The 24,286-nt window shown below is 44.1% G+C and overlaps 1 protein-coding gene across 1 annotated transcript in view; it reads left to right on the forward strand.

Annotated features, from left to right (window-relative positions):
* Window positions 1-24,286, forward strand: part of CNTN5 (contactin 5) — a 354,084-nt gene that overhangs the window by 321,962 nt on the left and 7,836 nt on the right. Inside the window, exons 18-21 of the mRNA XM_081951235.1 lie at window positions 4,824-5,058; window positions 17,693-17,802; window positions 21,105-21,291; window positions 21,680-21,789. Of these exons, the coding sequence (XP_081807361.1) occupies window positions 4,824-5,058; window positions 17,693-17,802; window positions 21,105-21,291; window positions 21,680-21,789 (642 nt within the window). The remainder of the gene's footprint in view (window positions 1-4,823; window positions 5,059-17,692; window positions 17,803-21,104; window positions 21,292-21,679; window positions 21,790-24,286) is intronic.

Raw genomic sequence — 24,286 nt, forward strand, 5'->3', positions numbered from 1 at the left:
CCTTTAAGACGGTTAATACTGTGAATGTAAAAAGAACCATTAATTTAACCTGCCAATTATTTAGATTACTTGAGATTCTGTTTGGTTTAATGCGTTTTAATTGTTGTTTATTGTTACTTATTGGTAAAAAAAATCACTTATTAGAAGTTCAAGTGATGTAAAATAGACATTTATTTAAGCTAACTTCAGCGTATTAATTTTAATGGGATTTATTTACATAACTGATTCAGTAGCAGTGCTTTCCGTGAATTCTACAACCAGTTCACAAAGGAGACAGTATAAAATTATATTAAATAAATGCATTCACAGAGTGCATTCAAATACATTTCAGTTTGTATTCTGACACATATAATATCATTTTATTAAAATCTCGCAACATCGTCTATGTTTTTGAGGTTTCCAGCTGGCAAACATAAAAGAGATTTGACAGCTAAGGAGTGAAATGAATTTTTTCTCCTACCTACCTTCCTTCCTTTTCTTTCTTTCTTTCTTTCTTTCTTTCTTTCTTTCTTTCTTTCTTTCTGTCTTTCTGTCTTTCTGTCTTTCTTTCTTTCCTGGTAGAAGCCTATCTTCTCTCACAGAGAGTGGCCTTTGAATTATTGTTTAATAGTTACCTTTGTTTTCAACACTCAGAAAACCTTTAACAATCTCATGGCTGAAATCAGGTACTGTCATGAGTGTGTGTGTGTGGGCGCATGTGTGTGCGTGTGTGTTTGTGTGTCTATGTATACACACACTAATGCACACCCTATACATAGACATAGATATATACATATACATATACATACACCAGAGGTAGGTTGCTCCCAGTTTGGCCTGGTTCGGCTGAACCGGTAGTGGTGGGGGTGGGAGGCCCCGCCCACCCACCCGGACATCCCTGCACATGCACAGAAGCATTCCGCATGTGCAGAAGTGTTGCGCAAGCATGCGAGCACGCATGAACCAGTAGTAAATCAGTTAGCAATCCACCACTGTTGTTCCCGGTTCAGCAAACTAGTAGTGGCAGTGGTGAGAGGCTCGGCCCACCCACCTGGATGCTTCTGCACATCTGCAGAGGTTTTGCACATGTATGTGAGCATGCACACAAGCACGAGCGAACCGGTAGTAGTAATAGTAACCTAACCGGTAGTAAACCGGTTAGGAACCCACCACGGACATACAAATACACATACCCACACAAAGAAAATACTGAATCATTAAGTCCTATCTCAAGGAAATCTTGACCAACGTTTTCCAACCTTGTGCTTTAAAGAAGCTAACTAGGCATGGCAGACCCTGTATTTCACCAGTGAACTATTGGATAGCCCCAGAGGGGGAAAGAAGGGTATTTTTCTCAATGGGATAACAATGCAAAAGAAATAAGCAGGGTTTGTGCCGAAACTACAGTCCACAACTTATGAGCCACCTGTTGATATTTCAATCCTTCCAGATCATGCAGTCAAAATTGTTATTTTGGCTGCTTTGGGAGAATTGTAAGAGTGTAGATGTAAATGAATTGGTTCTTGGAGGCCTCCCATTCTCATTTTATCCCTCTCTCTCTCTCAAACCCTGGAAGACCAGATAAAATCCTTCCAGTGATATCGTATCATTATCACCGTAACAAAGTTGGAGCTCAGGCGGTGGCCTCAAACCTTCAATTGTCCACCTTTCCTTAGACATTATTGGTTGGCTGCACAGTCAGATGTTTAGACTGGAATTTGTCTCCTCTCTTCCCCAACCTACAATTTGCTGTAGGAGGAAAGTTTCCATTGACATGAGTGAAAAATGTTATGTTTGCATTGATCTCAGGTAGGTCTTGCAAATGGTCATAGGAGTATAATACCTATCAAGGAATCCTTTGAGAATTATCTTTAAATTATGCTGCCTACTACCAAGAACCTTGTGACTTGTATCCTGGAATCACATTTTGAAATGTCAGGCAATAATTACACATATGCAAGCAATTATTTAATTTTTTTTAATGGGCCTTCTAAGAAATCCTATTGTTGCTGAAAAAAGTAAAAATAAAAAAAGGAAAATTCCAATTACTAGGTAAACATTGAACATTTTAATAGGAATTGAACAAGGAAGAAAAGGAAGACTCTTCTAACAAATAATTGCCCTATTTCAGTGACATTTTCACTGCAAGGTTCATATAAAAGTCTATACAATCCTATTATTTTCCCGCTTAAAGCGACATTTTAAGGTTATTCATATTTTAAGGCTCAATGCAGAAACAGAATTTAGCAGTGACAAAATGTTTAAATCATTGGGCAAAAGTGCAGGGTGGCATCCAGAAGGCAAATTAAGTTGCTTATCTCTTTGATGAAGAGGAAGAGGAGGAAGAAGAAGAGGAGAAAGGAGGAGAGGGAGGAGGAGAGGGCGGGGAGGAGGAGGAGGAGGAGGAGGAGGAGGAGGAGGAGGAGGAGGAGGAGGAGGAGGAGGAGGAGGAAGTTTGCATACTGCGAAAGACCTGTCACTCTTTGAACAGGATGTATGCTCAGCTTGCCAGGTGGTTAATTATTAAATGTTAAGGCTATGTAAAGCTTTGAGTCCAAATTCAATTAGAAGGTGATTTGATTGCATCCCACCATTAAAGGGCCAAACTGAATTGCTGAATTGAATCAGTGCATTGAATCAGGAGCCTTGCAGTCAATTTTTTTTTAATTCAATGGATTTTTGCCCCTGCGCTCAAATATTGCTTATTAAATCAAATCGACAGAATCAAATCTGCTTAATGCAACATTTTTGAATCAATTTTACAAATTAGAGTTTAGGTGACTTAATTAACTATTTCTTTTCTTAGGGAGTTTCATTTTTAAAACAAAAACGAACTGAGCAGGCTTTCAGTTTAAGCAGGCTCTCCAAACGTGGATGCTCTCCAAACATGTGAACTTCGACTCCCAGAATTCTTTGCAAGGGCTCGCTCGGAATTCCGTGAGCCACACTCAAACTGATGATGGCAGAAATACAGCATATAGTTCAGTGATGGTGAACCTTTTTGCCACCTAGTGCCAAAAAGGTCATGCAGAAACATTGCATGGGCGCTGGCTCCGGAAAAGCTAAACTTTCGGGTTCTAGCGTGCATGCCCGCCCAACACCAGCTGGCTGGTGCGCATGCATAGGCTGGTTTTTAGCACTTCTCCACACACAAAGGACAGCTGATCATTGGGCATACATGCATACCAAAAACTTGGAAGACAACTAGGCAAGGCGCGCATGCCGGGCGACACGGCTTCATGTGCCACTTTGGGCATGCGTGCCATAGGTTCGCCATTATGGGTGTAGTTAAATAGAGCTTCATCTTCTGTAACATTAGATAGTCTAAAAATTATGCACAAAATAGATACAAAGTAGCCCTTTCATTGTTTCCCAGGTTTACATTTTCTTCCATAGGGAGAAGGAGGACAAGAAGCAGCCTCCATTAAAGCTAAGAAACCTGTTCAGATTATGCCACTCTTGAGTGAATTGTACACATTCTAAGGATTTTTTTCTATTTTATATGTTTTGATTGATTTGATTTGATTTCTACAACTGCTCGTCTCAGCAAACAACTGGGTGGCTCACAATTCAAAGCATACCCTACTTTTCAGAGTATAGGACATACCTTTTTCCCTCAAAAAAGAAGCTGAAAATCTGGGTGCGTCTCATACACTGAATACAGCATTTTTGCCTCCTGAAACCCCGCCCCCTTCACCAAAATGGCTGTGCATAGCTTTTAGGAGGCTTTCAGGGAGCTCCTGGGGGCTGGGGAGGGCAGAAATAAGCAAAAAATAGTCCATTTTTGGCTCATTTTTGGCTCCCCCACTCCCCCAGGAGCACTCTACAAGCCTCCTAAAGGCTATGCATGCCCTTTTTTGAAAAAAAAGGACCTGTTTTTGCGAAAAATGGGCCGTTTTTGGGAGGCTTGCAGAATGCAAAACCTCTTCAAAACCTTGGTGTGTCTTATACTCTGAAAAATATGGTATATTACAAGTAATTTTTAAAAAAAATTAAAAACAATAAAATAAAACAGTAAAAAATATTAAAATGTCTAATTGGAAGTACCGTATTTTTTAGAGTATGAGAAGCATCTTAGTTTTGGGGGAGGAAAATAAGAGACAAGAAATCTACCTACCCAGGTATTCATCTGGTTAGCGTCCTTAGTCTGGTTAGCTTCAGCACATAAGTTTGCTGGTTTTGAGCGCACGCACACTTTTTACCCCCTGGTTGGGGATTAAAAACAGCTTCTAAAGCACAGCTGATCGTCAGAGGGAGCAGCAATGAGAAAAGCAGGCAAAGCAGGAAGTTCGCTTCATTCGTTAGGGCCTCATCAGGACTGGAAAAAAAGCCTTGAAAAAACTACATTCCAGATTTTCAGCCTCTCTTAGAAGGGAAAAATTGTGTCTTATACTCTGAAAAATACAGTACATACCAGGGGTGGGTTGCTGCCAATGTTACGGCCAGTTCAGTGGGTGTGCATGGGCATATTTGCACATAAATAGGTCTGCGCATGTGCAAAACGTTTAAAAATGAAAAAAAGTTAAATTTGTGCAATGCAAATTGTTCTGCGCATGTGAACAAACCGAAAATCAAGATGGTGGTGCTGTATGAGAACCGGTTCGGGGGCATGGCAGGCCTGGGTCGCTGCCAGTTGCAGAGACCCAGGCCGCTAAACCAATACTGGTTTCACCAAACTGGTCCAAATCAGTAGGAACCCACCACTGGTACATACCAAAGCAAGATATCTGGCCTTTTAAAAATGTAGCAGGAGGGAGGGCCTTTGGCACATGTAGTGCCCTAGTCTTGGGAGCATAGCCAGGGTTTTTTTATAAATAATAATAAATGTACATGTTTTTCTTTAGCCAGTCTCCGAAGAATTTCAGAATGGGGAAAGCTTTGGATACATCGTGGCTTTCCGACCGAATGGGACAAGAGGCTGGAAAGAAAAAATGGTCACATCTTCGGATGCCTCCAAGTTCATCTACAGAGATGAAAGCGTGCCTCCCTTGACTCCATTTGAGGTGAAAGTTGGAGCATATAACAACAAAGGCGATGGACCGTTCAGCCCAATTGTTGTGATCAGTTCTGCTGAGGGAGGTGAGTACACCAAGCCCAAAGATCAGCTGCACCTTCCAAGTCTTAGCCATTGCCAAAGGGAAAGTGACACCATGTGGAGCTCAAAAGTCGCTGGCTGAATACTAGAAGGGTAGTTGATGATGGAATCAAAACATGGGTGAAGACAAATAGAATCAACATTGGGCAATCTTGGTTGTTTTAATGTGTTTACATTGCTGGAAGAAATCTGGTTCAGTTCCAAGCCGGTAGAAAGGCACCGGAGACAAAATGGAGGCTGATTGGAAAGATGGTTGGTTCTGGGTGGTTCTGGGCAGCTGAACACCTGGAGTTGAGAGTGGAGGGAGGATTTATACCTTCTCTTGGGCTTTGCACTTGAGCTTCCTGTTCCTGCGCAAGAACATGTACTCTATTGCTTGTTGTAGGGGGTCATAGCTGGCTCTGCAGGTTTTCTGAGCTCCCAGTTTGGTTGAAGTTTGGAGTGCTGAGAAGATGCAACGAAGAGGTTTGTGTTCTAAAGGGTGTTAGGCAATTCCTACTAATGGCTTTGTGTTGGTTTGGATCTTGAGTGAGGCCTAATCCTATCACTCTGCCTATCACTCAGACTTTGCTACAGGGAATTTCAAAATATCCTGTCCTGAATGGATTTCTGCCTGCAGTATTTGCTTTGCCTATGAATAGAGCTATCTATCTCCTTACCTCTTAAGTGCTGACATCGGCTGAGAGCTGTGAAGAAAGGTGTGGGTTGCTTTCTGTCTCTCCCTTTGGGGAAATATAATATTCTGCCTCTTTAATATATCTCAAAATATTTCATTCGTCTAGGAGAGGGGTGAGTGCTGACTTTCTACAACTTTAAAGAGTGTTTGTAGTCATAATAGAGGTTTGTTGATTAAGAGCATGATTGTGAAAACAGCTTTGAATGAATATTATACTCATTTCTTTACCCCCTTTTTGAGACAAAAAGGAATATGTTTTTTGCTTTTAACGGCCTTGTAATCCCTTGTATGGAGTGGCACAGTTCTTATCTCTGTTTCTTGGCTGGGGGATCTAGCATTGTCTGAAGACACTTTCTGTGGTTATGTGGCCCGCGTGGCTAGAGACCAAAGGCGCATGGAATGCTGTTACCTTCCCACAAAAGTGATCCCTATTAATTCACTCACATTTTGCACGCCTTCGAGCTGCTAGGTGGGCAGATGCTAGGGAAGGAACGGGAGCTCACCTCATTACGCAGCATTTGGGACACGAGCCCAGGTTGCCAGCTGTCGAGCTGACAAGCTCAGAGTCTATAGAGATTCTCAGTCATTCAGGTCGTGCTTCTCTCAAAGGTGCTTTTTCAGGAGACAACTGGACTGTCTTGTTTTTTTTTCTTCTGAAGACATTTCTCTTCTCATCCAAGAAGCTTCTTCAGCTCTGGTAGGAAAGTGGGGAATGGAAGGATTTATATTCCTTGCAGACAACTGGTCATCTGCATCATTTTAGAGGGTTTGTTTATGGTTCCTTTGGTCTGCATTTTTTTTTCCTCTGGGGAGGAGGAGCTTCCAACGATGGCGGTCGCCTCCTGAGCTCCGGATTCGAACTATGGAGCGCCCGACCGGATAAGGACTGTAGCCGGCCCTATGCCATCAGAGGGGGCTGAGAGTTGATAGCCCGACCACCCTGGCTTGTTTTGGGCCAGTTTCGGCCCTCCAGGGTGGTCGGTGAAGACCAGAGAGCAGGAAGGAGTTGGAGGTCGTAAGCGGCAATCGGCTGGGAAGAAGCCTGTGAATATGGCGACGGCGCAGTGCGGCTGCGCGGGCAGCGCTGACGCCGGCAAATTTAAAAAGCCGAAAAGCCGGAAAGTAAAAAAGAGAAAGGAACTAAGGGAAGGAACCCCGGAGAGCCCCCAGAGAGTCACCGGAGGCACCGGAGGGTCATTACCAGCATCGGGGGCACAGGGAGGAACAAGGAAGGAGCAACGGAGTGTCGGAGAGCACCGGAGAGGCACCAAAGACATCGGTGAGGCCCTGGAATTATGGCTGGGGAGGATTTGGAGCCTGGAGGCCATTGGAGGCCATTGGAGATCATGGCTTGGGGATATGGACAGGCTTGAGCAGCTTGAGCTGGCACTTGGAGCCATGGACAGGTCTGAGCAGCTGCCCAGCATAAACAATTAGGACAAGAAGGCCCCCCCACCCATTAAGGAATTTTTATTCACCTGGGGCCATGTGAACCATCTTTCTCCCATTTACCATCTTTGCCTCTCCCCACCATTTGCGACATTTGACTACCTCCCATTTCCCCCCCTCCCTTTGAAGTTACCATCTTGTTACCATCTAGACATTATTTACCACCTATTTACCATCTATTACCTACCATCTTCCTCTGAAGTTACCATCCAGACTTTACTTACTATGATTTACTTACTATGACTTACCATCTAGACTTTAAGACTCTGGTCCTTTATTGAGACCCTAGCCCTGCCGGCTATGACCTATCAACTTTGTTTTATCAGTACCTTACCCTATTGGGACTTTTAATAACGTATTCGAGGTTAGACTTGCTCCGCCTGCGGGAGGCCCCTCTCTCGCAGGCTTGGCCCTTGGCTCTTTCAAGGGCCCGCCTCGAGGACGGGTTCGTGGACCCCGAGAGGTGCAGGAATCGGAAGCTAAGGGGATTTTTAGTAAAATGTTTTTTATCTTTTTTAGGGGGTCCCAGGGTGGGGGGGAGGGTTAATCAGACCGGGAGGAGGACCAGAGCCGGACAGACAGGTGAGTCCAGGAAGGACGGGGATGCGGTGGAGGGGGGGAATATAAAGGTCACGAAAGCAGAGGGTTGTCCTATTACAACGGTCGCGGGGAGGAGGGGATGCGAGGACAGGATAAGATCCCAAGGTCGGTTGGGAGACCGCGGCTGCTGGTTACGCCCGGTCGCTTGTACCAACCCCTGCAGTCTAGGTGGACAGGTGCTACAGAGCCAGGGCCTGCGGCTGATGCTTTGCAATGCAAGGTCTGTCACCAACAAGGCCCCCCTCATTAATGAGTTGATCTCAGAGGGGGAGCTAGACCTTGCAGGGATAACGGAGACCTGGTTGGGCCACGAGGGTGGTTTACCCCTCGTGGAAATGTGCCCACTGGGTTTTCGAGCATTCCATCAGCCTCGGGCCCTGGGTAAGGGTGGTGGGGTGGCGGTGGTTATGCGGGAATGTTTAGAGCCGAGGGAGTTCACTGTTCCTCAGATACCCGGGTGTGAGTCCCTTGGTGTGAGCTGGGGCCCAGGGAGGCAGTGGGGCTTGCTGATTGTATACTTGGCTCCTCGCTATGCATCAGCAGCCCTGCCCGAGCTCCTCGAGCTAATCTCAGTGACGGCAGTTGAGACTCCCAGACTTTTGGTCATGGGGGACTTCAACTTGCCGTCAACGGGAGCGGCTTCCGAGGTGGCTCAGGAGTTCATGGCTTCCATGACGGCCATGGACCTGACCCAATTAGTGCAGGGCCCCACTCACGAAGGGGGCCACACACTGGACCTCATTTTTGTATCTGAACAGTGGACGAGTGATCTGGGAATAGGGGATTTAGTTATCACGCCCCTGTCATGGTCAGACCACTCATCCCTCCGGCTGGACTTCCCTGGCGCTATCCCCCACCGCGAGGAGGCGGAACCAGACTCTATAAACTGGTACCGCCCCAGGCACCTGATGGAATCTGATAGATTCCTGACGGAGCTTGGGCCAATACCTGTAGCCTTGTCCCGCTCCCGTTCCGAGGACCTAGTGACTGCCTGGAATAGGGCGACGACTGGGGCCTTGGACCGGGTTGCGCCTTTGCGACCTCTCCTGCGGCATCGACCCACCCGGGCTCCTTGGTTTACTGAGGAGCTCAGGGTGATGAAGCGCCACAGGAGACGTCTAGAGAGCAGGTGGAGATCCTCGCGCTCCGAATCTGACCGAACACAGGTAAGAGCCTATTTGCGGACTTACCTTGTGGCAATAAGAGCGGCCAAACGTAGACATTGTGCTGCTCTTATTGCGTCCGCGGATAACCGCCCTGCCGCCCTGTTTAGGGTGACTCGCTCCCTTTTATCGCAGGGGGCGCGGGAGACACCCTTACAGGGTAGAGCAGAGGAGTTTGGGGAATATCTTCAGGACAAAATCGATCAGATCCGGAGCGGGTGGACCTCCGTCAGTGGACCAGACGAGCCGCCAACAGCGAGTCTTGAGAGACCATTCTGGGAGGAGTTTGACTCTGTTGCCCCCGAGGATTTGGACAGGCTGCGTGGACGGCTGCGACCCACCACTTGTTTAACGGACCCGTGCCCCTCCTGGCTGGTACTGGCAGCCTGGGAGGTGACACGAGGCTGGCTCCTGGGCCTGGTGAGCGCCTCACTGAGTGAGGGATACTTACCAACCGCCTTGAAAGAGGCGGTGGTGAGACCCTTGCTCAAGAGGCCTGCGCTCGACCCAATGGAGCTAGCTAACTATCGTCCAGTCTCCAACCTCCCCTTCTTGGCGAAGGTTGTCGAGAATGTGGTGGCGCTGCAGCTCCCACGACACCTAGACGAATCCGACTATCTAGACCCACGCCAGTCCGGCTTCCGACCCGGGCACAGCACTGAGACAGCCTTGGTCGCGTTGGTTGATGATCTCTGGAGGGCCAGAGATAGGGGTTGCTCCTCTATCCTGGTCCTATTAGACATCTCGGCGGCTTTTGATACCATCGACCATGGTATCCTATTGCGCCGGTTGAAGGGGATGGGAGTCGGAGGCACCGTTTTGCGGTGGTTCGGCTCCTACCTCTCCGACCGGAAGCAATGTGTGTTGACAGGGGGGCAGAGATCGTCCCTGAGGCCACTCACTTGTGGGGTGCCACAGGGGTCGGTCCTCTCGCCTCTCCTGTTCAACGCATATGTGAAGCCGCTGGGTGAGATCATCCGTGGTTTTGGGGTTGAGTACCATCTTTACGCTGATGATACTCAGCTGTATATTTCAACCCCAAACCACCCCAACGAGGCTGTCGAAGTGATGTCCCGGTGTTTGGAAGCCGTCGGGGTCTGGATGGGGGACAACAGACTCAAACTCAACCCCTCCAAGACCGAGTGGCTGTGGGTACCGGCACCTCGGTTCAGCCAGCTGACTCCATCGCTGGCCATAGGGGGCGAACAATTGTCCCCTGTGGAGCGGGCGCGCAATTTGGGCGTCCTCCTTGATGCCCGGCTGTCAATGGAGGACCATGTGGCAGCCGTGGCAAGGGGGGCGTTCCACCAGGTTCGCCTGGTGCGCCAATTGCGCCCCCTACTGGACCGGAGTGCCCTGCGCACAGTCACTCATGCGCTGGTGACGTCTCGCCTGGACTACTGCAATGCCCTCTACATGGGGCTTCCCTTGGGACGCATCCGGAGACTGCAGCTAGTTCAGAACGCAGCCGCGCGGGTTATTATGGGAAGTACACGTTACTCCCACGTAACACCTCTCCTGCGCGAGCTGCACTGGCTACCTGTGGCCTTTCGGGTGCGTTTCAAGGTATTGATCACCATCTTTAAAGCGCTCCATGGCAGAGGACCTAGTTACCTGCAGGATCGCATCCTACCACACACGTCCCTGCGACCTATCCGCTCACACAGAGAGGGGCTCCTCCTGGTGCCGTCTGCTAGTCAATGCCAGCGGGCGACACCTAGGAGTAGATCCTTCTCTGTGATGGGCCCAACCCTCTGGAATGACCTCCCCCCAGACATTCGAACTACCACCGACCTCCGTTCCTTCCGGCAAAAGTTAAAGACTCACCTGTTTCAATCAGCTGGCCTGGCACTTTCTTAGTTTTACCTCCCAGGGATTTATTTTATTTTAGGGTTTGGGGTTTTAATTGTGATGTTTTAAGATTAGAATTATTTATTTCTTAGTACAGCCTATTTCCCCCTCCAAATGTATCTTAAATGTAGTTTAAATGTATTTAATTATTATGAATGATTTTATTATATTGACTGTACACCGCCCCGAGTCCCTTTTTGGGAGAGGGGCGGTCTAAAAATCTAATAAATAAATAAATAAATAAATAAATCCATTCCTACTTCCACACCATTCACACCAGGAATGGATTTCCAGAGGAAAAATGGCAGACTACAGGAACCAGGAGGTGACCCTGAGGACACAGATAAACCTCCAAGTGCTTCAATGACCCTTTAAAAAGATGCAAATGACCAGCTGTCTGCAAGGAGCATAAATCCTTCCATTCCCCATTATCCTGTCACAGCTGAAGAAGCTTCTTGGATGAGAAGCACAACGTCTTCAAAAGAAAAAAACAAGGAAGTCCAGTTGCCTCCTGAAAAAGCACCTTTGGGACTGACAAGCTCAGCATCTTTAACTGCTGAGCCATCAGCCCCTCTCCCCCCTCTAAGAAAGTCCATCTAATTTGTCATCAGTATATTTCACAGTTTTATTCACAAGATGAAACGTTAGTGATTTTTCACGACCTAGGGAAAATTAAAAGTATGTGTGACCTTGCAATTAGGACTTTCACACAATACACAGTTAAATTCACTAGCTGCAGTACAGCACATAGAGAGGCTCCATAAATCTTAGCAACTTTCATTATTGGGCAGCCATTAGAAGCCATTTTCTCTTCTTTGTGCTTATATTCCAACTATTTTACAGCATCTCAAATTACCTATTCCTAGCAATCAGGTTGTTGCTATTTCAAAGATAATTTTCCCCTCCTGACTATTTTGCATTTACTGGAGTCTAACTGTCTGCCTTCCCTGCACTTTGTACCAACTTTGAAAATAATATCCCAATGATAACTAAAACAAAACTTCTCCTGTGGAAAGTGGATCTTTTAAAAACATTCTTAGTGTTGGATTCGAAGTGATCCCATCGCTTAAGATTATCTCATCCCTTTATCTATTGCTTGTCATCCATACTGCCAACTAATTTTCAAGAAGAATGAAATGTTTCAAAGGCAAGCGAACAGGAAAAAAAAGATCTTATGCATGAATCAGAGGTGGTATTCAGCAGGTTCTGACCAGTTCTGGAGAACCGGTAGTGGAAATTTTGAGTAGTTCGAAGAAGCAGTAAATACCATCTCTGACTGGCTCTGCCCCCATCTATTCTCTGCCTCCTGAGTCCCAGCTGATCGGGAGGAAATGGGGATTTTGCAGTAACCTCCCCCTGCCATGCCCACCAAGCCATACTGCGCCCACCAAGCCACACACACAGAACTGGTAGTAAAAAAATTTAAATCCCACCACTGGCATAAATTCAACGTTCATTGTTATCAAGTGATAGTTGGAACAGGCGCAAACTGGATGGTCCCCTAATGTATGATGCAGTTGATTTGGAGTCTTCCTGGATTCACGCTAATTCAGTGGGGCACTAAAAACAAAAGCAGCACCATGGACAGGGGTGGGTTTCCGGCAGTCACTACTGCTGGTTCGCTCATGGGCATTGACGTGTGCTGCACGCCCAGGCCATTCAATAAAAATTGTTCTGCGCATGCACAGAAGATGGCCTAATCCTATGGCACAGCCTGGAGAACCAGTTCTGGAGTATGGCAGGCCTGGGTCACTGCCTGTTCCAGCAACCCATGCCACCAAACTACTACCAGTTCATCTGAACCAGTCCAAACCAGTAAGAACCCACCACTGATCATGGATGTCTCTGTCCAGGATCACAAATTTGAACAAGTGGAATGTAGACCCCCTATGTTTTAATTCAATTAAAAAAAGAAACACTTCACGGAGCTGAACAGAAAACTAGTTTACTACAGGTAGTACTGTACCTGGCTTAAGAGAGACCCAACCAAGAAGTAAGGAGAAACTTTCTGTAATTGAGAACAATTAATCAATGGAATAGCTTGCCTTCCCAGAGTTGTGGGTGTTCCATCACTGGAGGTTTTCAAAAATAGATTGGACAACCATTTGACTGGGATGTATATAAGATTCCTGTCTTGACCAGGGGGTTGGATTAGAAGACCTCTGGGGTCCCTTCCAGTCCTATGATTCAATGGTCTATGAAAAGTCAAGAACTACCTATACTGTAATTTGTTTTAAGGTTATGAATGTATGTTTTTGCCTTTATTTTAAAACTTATTTCAAAATATTAGGTAACAGAGGAAGGAAGGAAAAGGAAGGAAGGAAGGAAAAGAAAGGAAGGAAGAAAAGAAGGAAGGGAAAGAAAGAAAGAAGGGAAGGAAGAAAAGGAAGGAAGGAAAGGAAAGAAGGAAGGAAGGAAAACAAAGAAAAAGAAGGAAGGAAGGAAAGAGAAGGAAGGAAGGAAAGGAAGGAAAAGAAAGAAAGGACGGAAGGGAAGGAAGGAAGGAAAAGAAAGAGAGAGAGAGAGTAATGCAGGAAATATAGACAGTGTTATCTATTTACTTCCTTGCATTTTACCTTTTATGAAACATTCTACATCACGAGCTCTCTCAGAATTTGAGTGTCAACTCGCAAAGCCTGCTCTCGAGTTGCCATTGGGAGGGTTGGGATGGAGTTGGAGACATGAATTTCTACCTGTCTCCATCTCTTCAGTTGCATCTCCTGAAAAAAAAACTTCAGAGGAGGAATTCCTTCATGATGCCCTTGAATTTAATAAGAGGATACAGAATTCTGGAGTAAGGCAGAATAGTCACACAGGACGATTTGCAAAGTAACTGCAAGAAGAACATGTGTCTCCTCTGGATGAAATTAAACAAAAGCAAATTTCCTTTCCTTAATCTGAAAGGTAGAAAAAATGCCAAAGAATTATCTGCCTGGTACTAGTCATTTCTCTTCAGTCTGTCTTTCAACACAACAATAATAGCTGATTTACTGGTACATTATCATCAGTTGTCCCTCCCCTGCCATCCATAGCAACAACATTTAAGTTTAAGTTGCCAGTTCGGTAAAAAGTTGTACTTTCTTCAATGGCTCCTTTTAAAAAAAAATAGAATGCGGAATATCTTCTTTGATTAGTACCCACAGGCCCTTGGATGTTGCATAATCTATACGGCTCTGGCATATTCCCCCATCCCGTTCCATCATCATCAACCACTCCCTGTTTATTCACAAAACTCCAGCTGCTCTGCCAGTTCATTACAAATACGCCATTTATATTCATGAACCTGAAAATGTCTTTTCAAGCTTTTAATCTAATCAAGCCCACATTCGATCAATCAGCCTGTCTACTTCCTACCTCCACTGTAAGAGAGCTGTTGGGGAGATAATTAATGTCTTCGCCAGCCAACATGGCATGGTCTTCAGCAGAATGTACAGCAAGCATTATCCCGTTAACATTTAGTTCAACAAGTTCACCTGTCAGTGTGTCATCTACAACTTCCTGGGCATGCATTTTGCCACGTAGATCTGCATTTTCTTACAGCCAAATCTTCATTACTATAGCAGCTTGAGTCAGACATTACTTTTTCTCTCGTCGGAAGAAATATCTAGCTGGTTCAGTTCCAAGCCGGGAGAAAGGCAACTGGAGCAGAGGTGGTATTCAGCTGGTTCGGACCGGTTCTGGCGTACCAGTAGCAGAAATTTTGAATAGTTCAGAGAACCGGCAAATACCACCTCTGGCTGGCCCCGCCCTCCCACCCCTGCCATTCCCTGTCTTATATTCCCTTGTTTTTTAGCTCAGCTGATTCGCCCATCAGAGCAGATTGCCGTGCCTCAGCTGAGCTAAACAACAGCTCAGCTCACCACCGCTGACACCGAGGGTGGTTTTTGAGTGCTGCGCGCATGCACAAAGTGCACGTTAAGTGTGTGAGCATGCGAAGTGCGCTCTCGTAAAACCGGTAGGAAAAGATTTGGAATCCCACTGCTGAACTGGAGGCAAAATGGAGGCTGGAGGCTGTTTGGAAAGATGGTTTAATGATGAAGCAGAACTACCAAGGACCTGTGACCACATGGAGTTGAGAGTGGGTGGCTTTTATACCTTCTCTCGGGCTTTGCACTTGAACATCCTGGTCCTGTGCAAGAGCATGTATTCTATTGGCTGTTGTAGAGGTCATAGCTGGCTCTGTAGCTTGTTTTAGCTCCCCGTTTTGGTTGATGTTTCTGAAGGTGATACAATATCCTTAGGACATTGTGCAATGGAGTGAGCTCTGTATCTTAGTGGGTTAATCCTATTATGTCCTGAAGAGTCATGTGTTAATCTCTTCACTCTGGAGCTGAAGGTCTTCTGTTTGGTAGATAGGCTGGCCCAGTCTTTCTTAATTGGCACAAAATATCTGCTGAGAGCAAGTAGCTGGAGCTCTGAGTTTCTGTCTCCTTTAAGATTTCCATTTCTCTTTTATGGGGAATATTTTATCCCGCCTTTTTAAAATATTCCTCAAAATATTTCAGTCTTCTAGGAAGGGGGTGGTGACTAACTTTCTACACCCTATAAACTGTTTCTTTTGGGGAGTACCACACTGGAGGTGGCTACTAGATTGATAACAATCCCACTTTCTATCCTGCATAGGTATGCATTTGCGTGCCTGTGTGTGTGTGTGTTCCAATTTATAGGCTTACACAATCTTCTTTTATTTTTTGTTGACATTGAGTTGCCAGCACTTTAATTGCCTCTTCTTCTACAGCAGTAAGCAGATCAGTGAATATTTCATCTCCTTCCAGTGCTTTCCTGTTTGACAACAGGCCTATTGCCTATCATATATCACTTTGCAGTAGAATCAATTCTGAATAAATATTCTTCCTTTGCCAATTTTCTATCATACGACATAATGGTGACATAACGCCATTTGTAAATTATTTCAGTGTAAACTTTCCATCTGATTTAGCTTCCTTTGCTTCCATCGGAGCTTTTCCATGATAACCTTCAAATGTACATTCTCCTATAATTTCCCTTATCCTAAAAGCACCTTCCCTTTCCCTTTTCTGCTTATTTGCTTCTGCTAATTTACATTCTTTATAAACTTTATGAAAATATGGTTATTACACTAGCAACAATTATAGGAAAACCTTATTAATCAATCGGTTTCATTTTTAGTGTCAGGCAACTTTCAGCAGTATATGGAATTGGGGGCTATTTCAATATATATTCGAAATCAATAAAAATCTTCAGACGCTTATAATGTATTTTAACTTATTTATAGATAAGTGCATTCCCATAAAAAATACAATTTAGTATCTAATATCAATGAAACTTCAGTAAATGTAACTTGTGAAAAATGCACATTCATGCATTGAAGAAATACATATTGTCCCAAAGGCACTTTTTCAAGAGGTGACTGAAGCTTCTTTGTTTTTCCTTGAAGATGCTTCGCTTCTCATCCAAGAAGCTTCTTCAGCTTCCTCAGAACTGAAGAAGCTTCTTGGATAAGAGGTGAAACATCTTCAAAGAAAAACTAAGAAAGTCCAGTTGCCTCTTGAAAAAGCACCTTTGGGACAACCATGACCTGGAAGACTGAGAATCTTCATAGACAAGAAATATACTGATTCAATTAAGAAGAGAGAGGGAGAGGGAGCGGGAGAGAGAGATGGAGAGAGAGTGGGAGAGAGAGATGGAGAGAGAGAAATGGGGAGGGAGGGAGGGAGATAGGGAGATAAAGAAAGAGAGTATATGATAGAGAGAGATGGAAGATAGAGGGAGAAATGGATAGAGAGAGAGAGATGAAGAGTGTGAGAGAGAGATGGAGAGAGAGAGAGATGGAGAGGGAGGGGGGAGAGAGAGATGGAGGGAGAAATGGAGAGAGAGAGATGGAGAGAGAGAGAGATAGAGAGGGAGGGGAGAGAGAGAGATGGAGGGAGAAATGGAGAGAGAGAGAGAGAGATGGATAGGGGGGAAGGAGAAATGGATATAGAGAGAGGGAGAGAGAGAGAGATAAAGAAAGATGGAGGGAGAAATGGAGAGAGCGAGAGAAGTGAGAGAGAGTAAATTTACCTAAATCCTGAACAACACGGTTGTATCAATGGAAAATGATTTCTACATTTTTAGATAACTGCCACCCATCATTTTGTCTAGGTCACAAATTATTTATCCCACCGCAACCTCCCTGACAGCAAAGTAACTGATTCAGTAATATAAAATCCAATGCAGGCCTTTCACCATGCACAAAGTTTAAAGGTATAAATAGTAAGCAGTTCCTACTGCCCAGAAAATTGTACCTCAGTGGAAAATATTGAACCACGTTATTTCTTTTACCGCATAACATTTTCTTGTTTTCTGCTATGAAAACGGGGGAATTCATTTACTGTATCATGGAAAAACAAATGTTTTACACCGCAGAGGTGAGAAGAGATACCAGCCCCCAGGCATGATGTTCAGTTCAGCGAGAAAGCTTGGATTAAAAAAAATAAAGACCAGCAATTTTTCTGCATTGAACAAGTTTTTTTGAAAATTAAAATTCATCAGGAGGGGAAACTGCAGCTCTATTTATTCTTTGCTTATTTCTTTTATTTGTGGTAGGTTGGTTTAAGAGAGGGCAAGTAGCCGAAAGTCATTCAATAAGCTGCATGTTGAATGAGAATTTCAATTTGGGGCCTTCTTGGTCCAAGGCCGTCTTTGTTATCTTTACAGTAAATTCCCTTTTTATGACCTGTAATCCCTTAATTCAGGGTAAAGTCAGGGCAACTGGATGGACTGTAGCATTTACTGGCTGGATGCCCTATGAGGTTTTATCCTTAGCAATAATAGAGATGATCGGGAAGAGTAAATCTACTTGTCTAGATTCAAACTGCTTTAACCAAACATTATCATTTTGATTCTTCTTTACTGCAGAACCAAGCGCTGCCCCTACTGATGTCAAGGCTACAGGACTGTCTGTATCAGAGATTCTTGTTGTGTGGAGTCACAACAAAGACAGCCTGGGAAGACCTCAGGGATTTGAGGTATTCATATAAAATATAATCTGGGCTGTCTAAATGGGGGGGGGGGTTCCTTTTCTCTCTGATCTGCTAAAAGCATTGTTTGAAATCAAGATGTAAGTCTTCAGAACAGGAGTGTCAAACTCAATTTCATTGAGGGCCACATCATGGTTGTATTTGACCTCGGGGATAGCCAGGTCGACTCACTTGTGTTGGGGGCGCCTGTGGTGGCCTGAGCACCAGAGGGAGTATTCTGCCAGTTCGCCCTGATTCGGGCAAACCAGTAGTGGCTGTGTTGGGAGGCTCTGCCCACATGCCCAGACTTCATCAAAGATGCTCTGGCGCATGCTCAGATGGTTCTGCACATGCACAAAATTGCCGCACACAAGCTCCCAGTTCCAAGCCTGTAGTGAAGATTAGAGCATTTTATGCCTACCAAGCACCCTCCCAGAGAAAACAGGCTCCCAAGTCCCATTTTGGCTGCAACGGTCTCCTGCAACCCACAGCCAAATTCCACCATTTTTGAAGTGTGCTGCAGATGTGCGACACACAAAGAATGGAACATCACAGCCACCTTTTGCCATTTTTCATGCCCTCCGGCAGCGGTCCATCTTGACTTTTTTAAAATTTGAGCTGAGCTCTCAATGTCAGTTTCTATGCGGTTTCCTTGGCCACCTTATTGGAATGGTTTCCATTACCCTCTTCTGGATAATTTAAATATCCAACAAAGACTAGTCTAGGAGTAATGTAGGTAGAGACATGGATAATTTAATGGCAGTGGTATTGAATGCATACGATAGGAGTAGATCACACTAAAATAAGAATTGTTCTTGTTGCAGTACGCAGACATAGAGATGAACTCTGCATAACATCTAGTACAAAGAGCGTAGCTGCCCTGAATGAATTAAAAAGGAGCTGTTCGGTATTCATACGTTGCAAGCATATAATCCCAAGAGTAGGAGAAGCTCAGAAAAGGCACACTGACAACCAGACTTGTAAACATCAAAAACTATTTCGGCGTTGTGTGGAAAGGAAGAGAAGGTATTCCAGAGAGAGGGGTTTTTTTTCCCCTGAATTACACTGAACAAAACCAGTTCCTCTCAGAGTAATACAAATCAAATCCTCTTGCCTATTCTCTGTCCCTCAGCGATGCTGGTTCGGTATGATTAGACCATTGCAATGTTTCCTCAGGTGTTCTGTCATCTCCAATTCATTATATGGATGAAGAGTTTCCTCTTCTGTGCACAATGGTTGACAGGGAAGGAAATATTGTTTTTGTCATTTCCTCACTGAATTCAGTCAAAGAGGGCTAAGGATGAATAGTTGATTTTTTTTGAAGACCTACCAGTGTGGGCTACCCTTGAGACTTTGAATTTGCTTTGGAATTCCTGACTGCACTCATTCTGATTCATCCCTATTTACTGGCTACCTACTATGTGCAGGAAGCAGCAGTGAAAGCATGATAAATGACAGGAATAGCAGAACATAGATGGCAAGCTGGAGAAGAAGAGTAGGGATGAGGCAGTGCTTAGAATGGTGAGCTAAAAAAACTGGCAGTTTTGTGTCACCACTCAGTTTACTCAGCAGTCTAGGACTAGCTGTTTTCTAGCTAAATAGGGAGCAAGCCCCACAATCACTGTTACGTAGTGTTGGGTAGGGTGGAATGTGGTCTGGAGTCCCGGGGGGGGGCTGCTTCCCAGAGGCAGCAGAGCTTAGAATGTTTGGTAGGCAGGAGAGGGTCAAGATGGCCCCTCCCGGCAGTTCATATAGATAGGCAGGAAGTTAATAGATAGATGATAGATAGATGGATGGATAGATAGATAGATAGATGGATGGATGGATGGATGGATGGATGGATGGATGGATGGATGGATGGATGGATGGATGGATGGATGATGGATGATGGATGATGGATGATGGATGATGGATGATGGATGGATGGATGGATGGATGGATGGATGGATGGATGATGGATGGATGGTTGTAGATGATAGATAGATAGATAGATAGATAGATAGATAGATAGATAGATAGATAGATAGATAGATAGATGTGTGTGTGTGTGTATGTGTATGGATGGATGGATGGATGGATGGATGATGGTAGGTGGTAGATGGTAAATGATAGATAGATAGATAGATAGATAGATAGATAGATAGATAGATAGATAGATAGATAGATAGAAGATGATAGATAGATAGATAGATAGAAGATGATAGATAGATAGATAGATAGATAGATAGATAGATAGATGATAGATAGATAGATAGATAGATAGATAGATAGATAGATAGATAGATAGATAGATAAATGGTAGATGATAGATGATAGATAGATAGATAGATAGATAGATAGATAGATAGATAGATAGATAGAAGATGATAGATAGATAGATAGATAGATAGATAGATAGATAGATAGATAGATAGATGATAGATAGATAGATGATAGATAGATAGATAGATAGAAGATGATAGATAGATAGATAGATAGATAGATAGATAGATAGATAGATAGATGATGATAGATAGATAGATAGATAGATGATAGATAGACAGACAGACAGACAGACAGACAGACAGACAGACAGACAGACAGATAGATAGATAGATAGATGACAGACATAAGAAAGAGGGAGGGAGGGAGAGATGCAGATAGTTGCACTCTGTAGATTTGGGTACAGATATTAAATCACTCAGCTTCAAATGCTTCTTGCTATAAGTGAAATATTGCCTTATTGTATCTTACACATTTGGATTTATTTGTTTGTTTGTTTGCTCAACCTTATCTTCTAGATATGTTTGGAGTACAACTTTCTGCTTCTGAGAACTAGAGCACTCACATATCAGGACAGGAGATATGGAAAAATGAAAAAAGCTGCTTACAGCCAGGGTCAACAACTGAGGGTCAACAACTGATATCCCCTGAATAAAAATAAATTATTCGAGAAATACCATCTGATTCCCTTCTGTTGTCAGTTTGGATAGACAGAAGTCAATAGTGAGGGTGGCAACCATAAACTAGACATACAAATTCACCACTGACTACATTTACCTCTTGATCAATTTGGCAGCTTCCATCAAAAAAAAAAAAATCCTCCTAAGACGGAAGATCGATTTTAAAGAATGATAGGCTATAAATCCATAGAGATTCCCAGTCATCCAGGTCATGGTTGTCCCAAAGGTGCTTTTTAAGGAGGCAACTGGACTTCCTTATTTTTTCTTTGAAGACGTTTCACTTCTCATCCAAGAATGAAAAGTAACCCTAAGTGCGAAGGAGCATTTTACAAATGGTCTCTACTCAACTCATTTGTCTTTCATTGGCAGGTTGGCTACTGGAAAGATATGGAACAAGAAGAAGCAGCTGAGAAGGCCAGGTCAGAAGGGAATGAGTCCTCTGTCATTCTCACAGGGCTAGAAGGCAACACCTTGTACCACCTGAGAGTGAAGGCATACAACTCCGCAGGCTATGGACCACCGAGCAACATTGTCCATGTGGCCACTAAGAAATCTCGTAGGCTACCAATCTTTGCCTTCCAATTCTCCTTTTTCCCTCATTTCTTTAGCTACCTACTAAATGAGACCAAGAAAACGACTCTTGGATTGTTGTTAGCATAATCCATAATCCCATTTCAAGGGACATGAATTCTTTTAAAAAGAAAAAGAATAGAGTTATTATTGTTATTCGTGAGCGACAAATGATTATCTTTCTGGAACACAAAGCTAGATGGTTTTTTTTTTACCTGCAACCACAAAAGGAAATGTAACAATTCACCAGTAGCTGTTAAGTTTGGAGCAAGCGGTTAAATTTTCTTCTTGCCTTCCCCCTCCCCGTAGCTTTTGAAAAAAAAAATACTTCAAAATCCTCTAATGTGTTTTTTTTTCCCCAACTTATTTTTCAGCACCTAGTCAAGCACCAAACATTATGTGGGTTCAAGATGGTCCCCATATTTCCCTGGGATGGGAGCCTGTAAAGCCTTTAGCCAATGAGTCAGACGTCATGGGATACAAGGTAAATTTATTCATCCCAGATTACCATATCTCCCTCTCTGGTTTTCCTTCATCCTTTTGTTTTGTTTTTGCAACGATGAATATGCATGTAATGCTTAGCATTCACTTCAGCACCAACACTAGTTTGCATTCAAGGAGTTTTGGAAGAATGAATGCCCAAAAAACTGCTGGCATTGCAATAGATGGGAATGGTCATGGTGGCACGGGGATAGAGACAAGCTAAGTGAACGTGGGACGCGGTAGCCTAGGGATTAAGATTTTGGGCTTGTTGACCTGAAGGTTGGCAGTTCAAGACTCAAGGATGGGATGAGCTCCCATACTTGCCCCAGCTTTTGTCAACCTAACTGTTCAAAACCATGTGCATGCAAGTAGATAAATAGGTACCAGTTCCGTGGGAAGGTAACAGCATTCTATACACATCGCCATATAGTCGTGCCAGTCACATGACCATGGAAATGCTGGTTCCCTCAGTTAGGAAACAGAGATTTCCTAACACAAATAAATAGAGATGAGTACTGCCCCTTAGGGTAAGACATGACTGGACATTTAAACAAGGGAAACCTTTACCTGTCTTTTTTTTTTTTAAGTGAATGGGAAGGCCAGCCCTGGAAAAACTCAAAAAGAATACTTCTGAATGGATTCTGAATGGAAAACAAATGTAAATGTTGTGAGCAAAGTCTAGTATCAACATTTTATGATCAGGATTACATGTTTTTGTGATTCTATTTTAGAGTCTCTAAACTTTTGGGACTAGTAGGTAGCTTTAGAACTTTGAAAGCATCTCACAAGAACTCTCATGAAATTGTTCCAATCAGCAGAGGTGTCCAATCCAAGAACTTCCACTTTATCAAAACATGTTTCCCACCAGCTTGTTTTATTTCTGGGCAAGTTCTGGAGCAATCTTCTATTTTTATTTTCACTCAAGATCTCACTAGGTTTAGTGAGACTTTGGTGGGAAGCATTCTTGGAAATAAACACGATGTCAGCGTTCCAAATATCATCCAAAATTAAATCAGAGTTCAAGGCACATCTTTCCTCAAACTTCCAATTTATTAAGAGAGAGTTGTTGACACATCTGTGGAAAACCCGAATCTGAAAGCTTCCCAGTTTTCCCCACCCAGTTGAAAGTTCATGATCTTGCCCCCACATCCACAAGTCCATCACATGGTCCAATCTTCCACTGCCATACTGGCATTTCCACCCATCTAGTTCCGGTCAGGTGCAGAGGTGCAGAGACAAAGAATGACCTTGGGCTTCTAGGAAGGATTTTTTTTTTATTTTGACAACAACACATTCTACTCCTTATTATTCCCCCTCCCAATTCCCCACTAATGAAAAAACACAGTAAAATAATAGAGAGTGTGGCAGGCCAAAGATCCTAAAAGGAACCGGCTGCAGGCCTGACACATGAGACACTAGGTAGTGCTGTTTCACTGCATGCTATTTTTCCTTCTTCTTTTTTGAATAAATCTAAATTAGATGAGACAAGAGTTCCAGGGTAGGGAAAGGCACCACATTGAACATCTTCCTTTGTCAGTTTCTATGTCCTTCCCCACTGTCTTCATAGTTTTATTGACAACTATCAGTTAGGCCAGAGTCTTCTTTATTATGTACCTTGACAAGAAAAATATCAAATCTTAACTTTAATCAAGATACTTTAATATTGGATTTTTGTTCAGTGATTACTAACAAAGATGACCTAGGCTTCCCCCAAAAGCACGAGGCAGAGTCCTGGTCCCGCAAAGCCCCTTTTATTAAATGAATGTGAATTCCTCTCATTCAGATTTCAGCAAAGGCCTGGCAAACAGTCTTTCAGAGGAGTAATTGTGACTACAGACCTCATCTATCTTGGAAAGCTGCCATGTAAATATTTTCCAAATGAGGTCCTGTGCAAGGAAAGACTGAGCACAGAGTCTCTGAGATTCACGGACAGATCTTCACTCTCCTGAAACGAATCTAACGACCGAACGAATGAATTGTTTCCTGCAAAAGCCCACTCCCCTTTGGCTCCTCTTTTATTTCCTATGGGAGGGGGCAAACACCTTCCACCTGTGACTTTACTACCAAGTCTACCCTGATTTCTGAGTTGTTCTTTTCTTCTGGCAGCTCTGCACATGCACACACTGGGAACAGGCTCCAGCTGTTCCTCTGCCTCACTGCTGTCTAGCTCCAAAAGGCACCTGACCACTGCCAGACGGCCTTGGTCCCATCTCTGCGTCGGACCCAGAGCCCTCGCCGAGCCTTCCCCAGCCTCCAGGACTGGCCCATGCTCCTCCCCAACCTCCTCACTGTCTGACTCTGCTGCCAGCTCTGCTGGCCGCTGGCGAGTCACAACAGATACATGTCAAAATGGAATTTTTCCCTGTTGATTCACTCAGGATATTTTCATTTAAAACCTATTGCAAAACCCATATTCTGGCAACTTCAATCTACATACTCCAAAACTTTGGTTTCTGTTAAGAGAACATGGGGATGCAATCCTATATCCCTACTCTTTC

The sequence above is a fragment of the Natrix helvetica genome, assembly GCF_964273705.1.
Source record: "Natrix helvetica genome assembly, chromosome: 4".
Classification (NCBI taxonomy): domain Eukaryota; kingdom Metazoa; phylum Chordata; class Lepidosauria; order Squamata; family Natricidae; genus Natrix; species Natrix helvetica.